At 42.3% G+C, this 12,785-nt stretch overlaps 1 protein-coding gene across 1 annotated transcript in view; it reads right to left on the bottom strand.

The window, feature by feature from the left end:
* EXOC4 (exocyst complex component 4) overlaps positions 1-12,785 on the bottom strand; it is a 342,142-nt gene that overhangs the window by 286,306 nt on the left and 43,051 nt on the right. The window contains exons 5-7 of the mRNA XM_075273922.1: positions 8,369-8,475; positions 7,006-7,249; positions 794-968 (exon numbers count right to left, since the gene is read on the bottom strand). Coding sequence (XP_075130023.1) covers positions 794-968; positions 7,006-7,249; positions 8,369-8,475 — 526 coding nt within the window. The remainder of the gene's footprint in view (positions 1-793; positions 969-7,005; positions 7,250-8,368; positions 8,476-12,785) is intronic.

A 12,785-nucleotide genomic window follows, 5' to 3' on the forward strand; every position in this document is an offset into this window, starting at 1 on the left:
ATTGTTTGTTCTGCCGGGGGACAAGAATGATGGAGAGTTGGGCTGCTAAAGCAGCCGTTACCCAAAGACTCCATAGACTATAATGGGTTCTTCCGGATGTCCGCTGTATTTACATTGAAACCAGCAGTGAGGAAAGTCCTCTGTGCAAGACTTTACTCTCTGCTGATTTTCATGTAATGTGAATTTAGCCTTAAAATGGAATATGGTTAAACAGCAATGTATGCTCAACCAAGGCTTTTCCCTAGGTATCTTTGGAAAACGGAAATTTCTGAAATCCATATAAGATCAGCTTGTAATAGTGTATGATAAAAGACCAAGTCTTTTAAGGTTCTTTGTGGCCTCACCCCACTTTCTTTGTGGCTGCCAAAGAGTTAAACTCCGTTCCCTGTGGTTTCTTTGCACACCTCAATTACAACATAACAGGAAAACCAATACAATAAAATAATCATAGGGCACACCGAGTATGGCTGCCAACAAAAACCTACAAATATCAGTGCTATTAGTAATCGGAATTTAATACTAATTAGTTGATACCATTTTTATTATTATTATTTATTTTTACGGTGAAACTGACAGCAATCCTGACAAGTTTCACTAGGTTTACATTAGTATCGCCCTATCCCTTGTTCTGTTCCATCTGAGCACAAGCTAAAACCGGCAGAGGCAAAACAAAAAAGGAAAAAAATTCAACGAAAAGTTACTAAATCCCTCCAAAGTCTTTTTAACCTCTCCCTCAAAAGTCACATTACATTAACATCAATATCATTACCAGAGCTGTAATGTAAAATATTACCTGGATAACAGTTTGAATCTTTACCCACACCTCGGCCATGTCATACAGTTTAATGTCCCCATCTTGACTAGTGGGAGAAGCCACAGTGTCTTGCAGGTATCCCAGGACCACCGAATGAGCAGAGGCCACTGCATTAAATTTATCAAACAAAAGCTCCAGAAGCTCGAGAAGAAGCCTGATGGAAATAAAGAGTACAGCATGTTACTGGGAAGTGCTTCATGTGAACCAATTCTCTACTGTGAATACATTTAGAAAAACACTATGTAAAATGGCCCAATTGTAGCTCAGCAAATTTCACAGCTGTAGCAAACTCTTTACATTCTGCTTTAACAATTTTTTGTCCTTGGAAATGTAGATGTTTCTCAGTAATTGGTACACCTTGATCTGTAGACTAGATTCAATTCATTTCAACAAGCCCAATAATTTGTTCCCTTGGGAGATAACACGCTGCCGGAGGAGTCTGCCAGAGGCTCAATACTTCTCTCTTCATTTAAATAAACAGTGCAATCTGTCGAGCGAGCGGAGTGTGCAGCAATCTTATATGTATGGCCAGCTTTAGCGGATCTGTCACCACTTTACCACCGAACAATGGTAATCATGATGTTATCTCTATTGTCTACTCTTATGCCAATTGCTGCTATACAAATGACAATGACACTACACAACTAACCAAACTCATGTAGACAAAAGACATTTTAGACTGTACACTTCCAACTTTCTAGCAATTGTTTAGGGAGGCCCTTTCCTGTTTCAGTATACCATAGAGAACTTCATAAAGACATGGACTGACCATCTTTACGTGGAGGAACTCAAGTGACTGCAGAGCCCTTTTAGCAATCTTTAAATGTCCATTTAAAAATAATTCACATATATATAATACTACTAGTCTGAATAAGATAGAAACGTTATGTTTTAATTTATTTTTAGCTGGTATGTGTGAGGTAATAAGCTTCACAGTGATATGTTTAGGTGGGAAGATTCTCTGTTGGATCGTGCCACTTCCGGTGCATGGAACGCAGGGGCGAGGGGAGCGCATGTGCCCTGCATACACCACTTCCGGTGGTTGGAGCGCATATGCGCTCCACCGGCATATGCATGATGACTTCCGGGCGACCTTCGCAACAGCGATGTGTAACAGGGGAATGGTAGACGCCGCGGACATGCGCCGATGAAAGGTAATGACAACCTCTTTTCCTTTTCTCATGCTGGTATGTTATAAATGCTGAATATCTGAATTATATAATTTGCTGGGAAATGTGAGTGATATTGATTTTTTGTAACAGAACGCAGTGACGAGATGAGGGGGCGGGTCCTTCTCTGCTTCCTTGTCTCAGTCATTTGTATATATATATGGAGGGGGCATGATGTTTTTTACTACCCTTATGTACACCTGAGGAAGAAACCGGCTACAGGTTTCGAAACGCGTTGTGTGAGTGGAAGGTTTTAATAAAGATCTATTGACAAGAATTCAGTCGGTAAGCGCGGATTTCTTTCATTTCACCTACATGGTTTGTGGAATTTTGAACTGGTCCAGATCTTGATATTTTATGCACGCTTAGTGCGTTTGTCATCTGCTGCTTCTGGCTTCTGTTACGGATTTGTGTGTGGGGCTGTTTGAATGCTGTGATCATTTCACAGCACCAAAAGGTGATTACAGCCCTACTAATATTTATTCTGTGCTGTATCATCAAAGGTAATGCACTAGGTGCCGCACGGTGCTTCTTTGTGTTTTTTTCTAACAAATATTTGAGGCATTTTACTGTGTAAAGAATTGTAGAAAATTGTATATTGCTCTCAGCAGTGGTGTAACTAGGAATGGCAGGGCCCCATGGCGATTTTTTGACATGGGGCCCCCCCATCCCTGACCGACGCTGAAGGCGTCAAAGACCCCCACCGACCCCCTCTCCCCCGCGCATTCCTGCGTGCTATATTATTCCCGATAGTGGCCCCTGCACACAGAACTATGACCCATAGTGGCCTCTACACACAGTATTATGCCCCATAGTGGCCCCTGCACACAGTATTATGCTCCATAGTGGCCCCTGCAAACAGTATTATGCCCCACCGTGGCCCCTGCACACAGTATTATGACCCATAGTAGCCCCTGAACACAATATTATGCCCCATAGTGTGCATATACACATTATTATGCCCCACAGTGGCCCCTGCACACACTATTATGCCCCATTGTGAACAGCCATGAACAATTATTATACTCTAGGGTCTTTTCAGACCTCAGAGTATAATAATCGGAGACAGAGGAGGGATATCAACATAAAAAACACTGTTACTTACCTCTCCCTGGCTCCGCTGTACTACTCAGTGGTGTCGGCCATCTTCAATGACGTCCAGGATGTCACATGACCCAGGACGCAGGCCCCGGTCATGTGAGGTCAGGGACGTCACATAAGTAGGCCTGAAGCCTGTCTGGAACCCGGAGAGGCAAGTAACACTGTTTTTTATGTTTCCTTACCTCTCCCGGGTCTCCGATCATTGTAGTCGAGTATAATAATAGCGTTTGTGGGGCCCGAGGTGTCACTTACCGATCCCGGACCGTACCAGGATTGGTAAGTAAATAGGATCCGTTACCGGCTGGAGTAACTCCAGCCAGTAACGGCCTATTAAGAAAAAAAAGCAGCAGTAGCGGCTGTCACCGAGCTCCTAATATCCTGGGTCCTGTGGCAGCTACTACCCTGGTAGCTACGTCCTTGGCTCTCAGTCACATGACACAGGAAGTTGAGGAATTATAACATGAACCTACATCATGTGACAGAGTTGTGTCTCACTTCTTCAACCACCAAGCCCAAGTCAGGCCATCACTGTAAGAAACATAATAAACTACTACTAAGTATTGTGGCCACATGATCAATGACGCCCTGAAACAAAGAGTAGGGGAGACAAAGGGCGGTAGTTTCAGTAAATCCCTCTAACATCCCAGAAGAGCAACAGTGGCAAAAGTGGTAGAATAGGTTCTTGTATTATGAGTGGGGTAGGTATGGGGAAGTTCATAACTGTTACAGTATGGGAGGTTTTGTTATGCCTGCTAGACTGCTGTTTGCAAACCAGACTTTCCCATCCAACATCAATGCTTCATGATTGCTCTTTTGCCAGAATGATTACACATTACATAATCTTAGGAAAAACCCAGGGCTTTGAAATTACTAGCCCAAAGCACCAACTCAAACTCCTCCATTTCTCAGAGTCTGACTCTTGCTCCAACTCCTTCATGAGTGGCTGTTAGCCTTGGTTAATCAGAAGCAGTAAAGATCCTCTAATTCATTAAAAAGCCAGTGACTGACTCCCTATGAAAGTAAATAGGTAAACTATACATCTAATTAATTTTACAATATTAAAAATGATATAATGCAATTCAAAATAATCACATTATTTTGAAGCCTCAGTCAGTAACTCTCTTCTGTCTCCAACTCCATCCAAAATTGGTCACAACTCAACAGCCCTGGAAAAACCTTTTCAAAAGAGTGGAGGAAACTATATCCATAGAAAAGGGGCCCAACCTTTGCCCAGATAGTCAGTATCTGTGCCAAGAAAAACTATTATATTCACGGACTCCACAGACTGTTATATTTATCCCAATACACCCACCCCACCTCCCCATATAGCGGTCACCAACTAAGAGGAAGATGAGACTCCATGGACTGTTATAACCCAAACCACCACCCCCACCCCCATAACCACCCGAATCCAACTCCCCCACCACCACCACCACCACCACCCACTTTACTAGCTTTGGCAATGCCAAATATCTATTCGGACATGCCAATAAAGCTTTTTTGATTTGATTTGAATATTCTACCAAACCTTATAGCACATGGGTGGTACATGGTGCTACAATACATGTACACTTAGTTATTTGGCACTACATCAGGAGACTGCACCATATTTGTATATGCAGAGTTTGCGAGTAACACTTCTGTTTAGCAGTGACAATCCCTGTCAATATACCACATAGAATATAGCAAACCTAGCATTTGCATATGGAATAATTATTCTGTGACATTACACATATGTAACATAATAGAAAGAGAAAATTTTCTTCCACCATAGATCTCTGAATTAGGTCATATGAATATAACAATTCTAGTAAGTGCATTGAGGTCAATTCTTAAGCAAAAACTTCCTCAAACATTCTAATATGATTTGCAGCAATGCAAAAAAAGTCAACTGCAATAAGAATCACATGACTAGTGAAACAAGTAGGTGACTGGTAAAACAGACAGCTGCAGTGGCATTGTGACTTAAGGAGAGACTATGCAAGTGAACAGACAAAGTCTGTAAATGACAGATGTCCTTAGGCTCCTCAGCTTGTCCTAGCTTGTTGAGATGTGTGACCTTATTGGAAGTGACTGGTACTCTTCAACCCCAATCACCAGAAGCATAACTTGTTCTTCAGCAAATACTCTACACAACTGCTAGAAATCTGGTACAGGCTTGTTGGGGGGAGGGACAGAGTCACATTCAGAATGCATTCTTTCAAATATATATATATATTTTCACTGAAAATAAAATTAAAAAAAACAGTTAAAGGGAATCTGCCACACTCAACACAGAGCAGGAACACCTGAGCAGATTGATCCACAGTATAGTTTTGTGGAAATAGATTTAGTATAGCCTGTACAGCTCTTTCTGCACTTAGGAGTCCAGTGGGTGATCCTACACTGTGACCATACATGAACATACAAGAAAAGCTGTCCGTTTTAGATCAACTACATACTGCACTCCTAAGCAGATAGAGTTAGGGTCACTGAAATCAGACAGTGTTTTCCCTTTGTGAATTGGTGCCTCCTGGCAGAGATATACAAATTAGCTCTTTGTGGCAACGAGAGTATTGCCATTGTTCTAAAGTAGTAACTGGCAATGAGGGCATAATGGAGGCCCCAATTTACAAGAGGAAAGAACTAGAGACAAGCGAGTAGTGAAATATTTGAAAATTCAAAGTTCAATTCAAGTAGACCTCAATATTCGACTATTCGTTTGAATATCGAATCCCATTATAGTCTATGGGAAAAACATGCTCATTTCAGGGAAAACAAAATTCGACCAATTGGAGTCACCAAGTCCATAATCACACCTCAGGAAATGATGCCAACACCTCTGGAATGTAACTGGGACAGCAGGGGAAGCATGCCTGGGAGCATCTAATACGCCTAAGTCACTGTATTATTAATTAATTATTATTATTATTATTATTATTATTATTATTACTGCTGCTGCTACTAATTTAGCCAGCCAAAAAAAACTAACTGACTAAAAAACGTTTTTTTCCAATGCCTATGTTGTCCTACTTTCTGTCCCACCTCCCCTGCATAGTTATTGGTGTAAAAAAAGCGCTAGGGAAGGTGGGAGGGGAATCAAATTTTTACTGCGTTTACTGCGTGGTATTCAACCGCGTACGAATATTTTTCGAATACCGTAGTATTTGAACGAATACCTACTCGATCAAATACTACTCGCTCATCTTCAGAAAGAACTATTTGCGCCACCCTACTCTAATGCACCCTCCTTCCGTCCTTCCTTCTCTAAGTAACAGGGCCAGGGAGCGATGCTGAAATTTTGCCTGGTCTTATGTTCTCACATTCATGCCAGCATATAACACCAGAACAGCCCATAATAGATTGGAGCAGCATAGCCACCCTCAGTGCTTTAGACTTCTCATATGCATATTGTGAAATTAACAACTTATAATTGATATACAAATTTTCATGGAGAAAAGGCGTACATTCAGGAGAGTCTGATCTAATTGTGTTGCTGGTTTTAATATACTTCACCCTGGTGACAGACTCCCTTGAACAATAAAAAAAAAATTGCTAACTCATTAAAATGGGTTTTGACAGCAAGCGACATGTCAAAGAGGCATGAGGGTCTCATCACTAATCCATAGCTGGGACTTTGCAATGCATTGCTCAGAAATGGCAAAGTAGAGATAGCCAATAGTTCCACCAAGAATATAAGAATTGTTTAAATTGTATTTCTTCCTGTGTTTCCCCATCAACAGCATGCACCAGAGGAGTGGGGGTGACGAGTTGCCATTCTGCAATATACTGTATATTAGTATAGAACATCTTTTGATAAGCATTATTAGCATTTTAGGACTCTGTTAAAATTATATAAAACAAAATCACTGTACACATGTACAGAAAACTGGCTGTTATAACTGGTGCAGTTCTTCCATAAGCCTGCAATAAATATCTCACCGTGGCTGATTTTCCTGGGTCACAGTTTCTCCTCGCTGATAGCCATTGTCGGCCACTTGAGTGGTAGAACGTTTTACAATCTGTTTAAGCTCATGTTCTAGGCGCTCCTTTATGGCTTTTACAGTCTCAGGGATTTTTTTCAGCTTTGCTAGACCTTTAATGAGAACTCCCATAAATACTATGCTGTTCTCCTCAGGGTCAGAATCAGGATCTTCTCTGATGTCTTGAAGATTCAGCTCCTTTACTGTAAAAGTAGCAATCATTTAAGTAAGCGCACAAGAATAGTACATTTTGTATTTTTGCATAAATGCAATGCATTAAGTGGTGCAAACAATGCAAAGCATCCCAACTGTTCCCAGGAAAGAACCATCAACAGCGTATTTCCTGCAGACTAACCCCCCATAAATATACATCTATAGGGGCTAGTCACAGCTAGAATGCAGTTGTTGTCCCAAGAGAGTCAGATCAGTAACTAAACCCTATATAGAATATGAAGGTGGTGGTCTGTGTGCTAATCTATATGTAAAGTGAAACACTGCAAATGGGCACAGAGCAAGCAATATACCAGGACCTTTAGTCTCCATAGGGTATAAAAGGTCCTATATTATGCTGCAAAATATAAAAATATAGGGTTTAATAAAATAATACATACATATAAATAAACATAAATAAATAATACATGTTGTGTGGAGCATCAGTATATACCACAGTATAAAAAAAATTGCTGATAAACCACAGAAAGTGTATATACTCTATTGAGCATTTTTTACGATATAATAATGTATATAGAGTCCACTTTAAGTCTCCCTTAGGTGAATACAACTTTATAGCCCTGCTTAGCACTTTTCCCAGTGTAATGTTTAGTGCACTTCATTAACGTGATGTAAACAGGGCTGTATAAATCTACAACCTAAGTTTTTAAAGGAAATATATCACCATTTCTTAAATGTATAAAAATCCCGTGCAATATATCAAGAATGTTTTTGTTTTCTGACTATAGATTTTTTTTTCTGTACATGGTAAACAAGATTGTCATCTTGCCTATGTTTTTTAAATAAGAACTTAGTTAACTTAGGCTAGGTTCACATCTGTGCATGGGTCCATTGGGGTACCCAAACGACAGAGAGCTGAACCTCAAAAACATCGGTTACCAGCGGACACCATAGACTAAAATGTGGAGAGAAAAGTCCTGTGCAGATGTGAACCTAGCCAAAGTCCAAAGAATCACAAATAAATAAATGAAATGTAATATCCTGCATCACTGGATTATCTATTTAATGTTTCAGAAAATGCCCAACAGGCCAGTACAAATAACATAGAAGGAGCAAAAAAAAAAAAAAAACCATCACCCTAAGTTACATACCAGTAGAACAGCCCGGAGAGCCAAACTGAGAATTATCTAGGAATTTGCGTGGAGTAGACAAGTTTGTGACATCAAGAAGAGGAAGTGGAGAATCTTTCGCAAGTGATCTGCAACATAAAATAAAATAAAATCACCAAATAAAACCATGTACTATTTTTTTTAATGCTGATAGAGATAAAGTGCCAATGGTCTTATTTCTCTAACCACTACAATTAGCAATTATTATTGAGGAAACACCATGGCCATGTACATGCCTAGTGGGGATATTTTGTGCCAATATGCACAAAAAAATATGTAGTACGTTGCTCAATACTACAGTAAACATAATGCACCAGACTTAGATGACATGCACTCAACCATGTGCATTTTGCCAGGCTGTGAGTAGGACCTGTCTAGAGTTTTGCTCCTGACCATAAAAATACACAGTCTATAAGGGGCCATAGAAATGAATGGTTCAGTGTGCTAACTATAAGAACACAGCTAGCACACGGATGATGCTCAAAGGCCTTGTGCACAGATGTCTGCGGTACTCACAAGCACAGGACTGACACAACTGTCCCAGTGCTAAATGACATTATTCTTCAGCAAAACAGACACAGACTGAAGGAATGCGACTGCTGTGGTAGACATTATAAGGAGTATGTGGTCTTATCCTCAGATAACAGCATATCTAGATGCCAACCTAGAAAACCCCTTTAATGCACTCATCGTATATGTTTAGACATGAACATCTATATAGTGATGTAGAATTTCTATAGCTCCATAGGCTCACTGCATGGACACGCACGTAAGCAGGAAGCATGTTCCCTCAAGATCTCTATCGCCGAATATATATTGACATAAGGATGGCACTATGATGTTTAGGCTAAGGCTACATGGTGACACGAACAAAGATCACCAGGGTGCAATGTAATTTCTTCAGCAATGCCAATTCACAGATTGCCATGATCACAACCCTTTGATGGGACACAGGACAATTATTTTGCAATTATAAGTCATAGTACATTAGGGGATCACAACGCAACTCCATTCACTAACATTAGTGAAGAAATTGCAGGATGACCCGGAGATCTTTGGTCATGTGATGGGAGTTGCAGCCAAAGTAGCCACAGCGTTATTCGTGCTCTCATAGGTGCACCAGTAGTAGGTGTGTAGCTATTGGGGGTTCAGTAGTAGCAATCGCTACCGGGTCCTTGACCCTGAGGGGGCCCCAAAGGTCCCTCTGCCACAGAAAATACATCACTATACTAAAGAGCACAAGAATGGAATAAGCCCCATAACAGATTTTGCACAGTGGCCTAGGAGCCTAAGTTATGCCTATGACCAGTAGTTTTCAGCTCAAATGCCCTACCAACACAGTGTGAAAATACAACATTAAATATTCAAATATTGAAATGTAAAATGAATCTCAAAATCATAGCCTTCTCATTGAAGTCAATAACTATCACTTGTTTCTTTAGCACTTTCTAAAGGAATATATCTATAATTAATAAAATATTAATACCAATTTTTCCAAACTTCTATAATATACATGCAAATACACTGTTGGCAGCCTGACACTTCGAATTTAGTTTTGTATATCTTCTTAACACATACGGTTGTGACCACCATATCAAACCATCTGCAAATCGAAGGATCCATTTGTAATTTGTCTTGTGCACTACGTAAGCATCCTCCAACATCTATTAGATTTGCAGTACAGCAAACACTGTAGAAATGGCTACATCAGCATTCTCTGTACTTCCTGGCTGACTGATTTCCCTTGGAAAATGAAGCAGATTCTACAGCTTCAATATGTGCTGACTGGTGACCTTATATGATAATACAGCTCCTGAGGGTAATGCCCTCAAATGAAAAGCAAAAGAAAAAAAAAAGCCACGATGGAACCATATCCCATTCAGACAATACCACTAGACTATAGAGCATTTATTTCTTAATGATAGGCTATATTTCAAAGGAAAACATACTAGAAATGCTACAAAACATACGAGAGAGAAAAACTACATGTATTTTACAGTATTAGTTGAAACAAAAAAGCACAAACAATATATGAAACAAAATAGAATTTAACAATTAAAACTGAGAAATATATCGCAATTATTCATTATCTCTATTTGGTCCAGTAGATCAGGCATCCTGTGTATGGCTGTAAGACAACTAGCTGCAGCAGAAGCTACTCTGCCATAGAACACAAAGAAAGATTATGAATGATAATCTGTTTTCCCTTAGCCCACACAGCAGCACAACTGGGGTATTCCTGCCCCTAATGAGCTGTTAGGACAGGTGGAATTTTTAATTACCTAACAGCTTTGACCCCTATAAGAGGCCGGAAGACCTGCTCCTCCCTTGTGTTAGTATCAAGTATAGCATATAAAGAGCAATTACAAAGTGGTACACACACATAAAGAATCTGTATAACAGTACCTCCTAGGGAGGGAGCCTTGTGCTGCTGTTTGGGCTAAGGGAAAACAGATTATCATTCATAATCTTTCTTTCCCCCTACGCCCAACAGCAGCACAACTGGGGATTTAGCAAGTATTGTTTCCCCTAGGGCGGGTCATCCTGGCATGCTGATGCCAAGACGGAGTGCCCGAATGCTGTAGCATCGGCCGTACGCCAGTCCAGTCTGTAATGTTTGGCAAAAGTCAGCTGTGAGCTCCAAGAGGCTGCCGCACATAAAAGAGAGGAACCGTCTCTCTGCCCATGATGTCGCCACTGCTCGGGTGGCATGGGCTCGTAGGAATTCTGGAACAGGAAGATCTTGGGCCCATAGGGAACAGCTAATGGCTTCTCTGATCCATCTAGACAGGGTTGCCTTTGATGCTTTACAACCTCTAAAGTGGCCAAACACATTAACCAGAAGATTCTCTGATCTTCGGAACGGTGCTGTACGGTCTAGGTAAATACGTAGTGCTCTTACCAGATCCAGTGTGTGTAGCTTCTCCTCCTGCTCCGTGGCAGGAGAGGGAAAGAAACCCGGTAAGGTGATCCCTTGATTGGTGTTCTGAAGTATGGGTACCTTCGGCAAGAATCCTGGGACGAACCTCAGCTGCACCCTGTCTGGAAATAAGGTTGTGAAGAGTTCGGAGGCCGCTAAGGCCTGTAGTTCACCAACTCTCTTAGCGGAGGTTATTGCCAGCAGGAACGTCACCTTGAATGACAGGCGCTTCCAGTCCACTTCAGATAATGGTTCGAAGGGGGGCACACAAAGCCCTTGTAGAACCACGGCCAGCTCCCACCTTGGGACAGGGGGACGTACCTGGGGGCGGAGCTGGGCAGCCCCCCTAAGGAACTGTTTGACAAGAGGATCTTGTGATAACCGTGTCTCCAGGAGAGCAGATAGAGCTGACACTTGGACCTTGAGGGTGGCAGGTGCTAGTCCTCTCTCCAGGCCGTTCTGTAAGAACTCTAGGACTGCATCTCTGTCTGGATCGTGGTGGCAGCCTGTACACCAGTCTCGGAATATCCGGGCGATCCTTTGGTAGTTCTGATTGGTTGCCTCTGCTCTTGAATGGGCTAAGGTACTTAGCACTCCCTGGGACAATCCTCTGTCTGCGCGTATGGCGCGGTTAACCTCCAGGCAGTGAGGTTGAATTTGTCTAGGCCCAGGCATGGCCGACTGTTCAGTGACACCAGGATCCTGACTGGTGGAAGCCTCCAGTAGTTCCCCCGACTCATAAGGATAAGGTCGGTGAACCATGCCCTTTTTGGCCAGAACGGCATGATCACTATAGCCGAAGTCTGGTCCTGCCTGAGTTTCGCCAATACCTTCGGGATCATCGGGATGGGAGGGAACACGTATGCCAGTTCGAACCTCCATGGTATTGACAGGGCATCCACAGCCAAAGGGTTGTCTTCCCGGTACAGGGAGCAAAACCTTTCTACTTTGGCATTGTGTTGGGTGGCCATCAGATCCACCTCGGGGAGACCCCACCTCCTGGTCAGGTAGTGGAAGATGTCCTGATTCAAGGACCATTCGCCTGTGGTCGGGCGGCCTCTGCTGAGTTGATCTGCTAGGATGTTCAGGCGGCCCTGTATATGTACCGCGGCCAGCTGGGAGAGGTTCCGTTCTGCCCAGGAGAAGATCAGGTTGGTGACTTGCAGGACCGAGGGGGACCTGGTACCTCCCTGCTTGTTGATATAATGGACTGTCGTCAGATTGTCTGACCTTACTTTGACCGCCTTCCCCCGTAGAAGCGGTGAAAATAACAGAAGGGTTCGATGAACTGCGGTAAGCTCACGCCAATTGGATGAGCGCGTCCTATCCTGCTGATTCCACATACCTTGTACTGGGGTCTCCCCCAGATGAGCTCCCCAGCCTGTGAGGGAGGCATCTGTAGTCAACAGGGTCCAGGCGGGCTGGACCGAGGACCTCCCATCTCGTAGATGGGTCCACCAGGGCAAGGTTTGCCGGGTG

Source organism: Leptodactylus fuscus, chromosome 5 (assembly GCF_031893055.1).
Source record: "Leptodactylus fuscus isolate aLepFus1 chromosome 5, aLepFus1.hap2, whole genome shotgun sequence".
Taxonomy (NCBI): Eukaryota; Metazoa; Chordata; class Amphibia; order Anura; family Leptodactylidae; genus Leptodactylus; species Leptodactylus fuscus.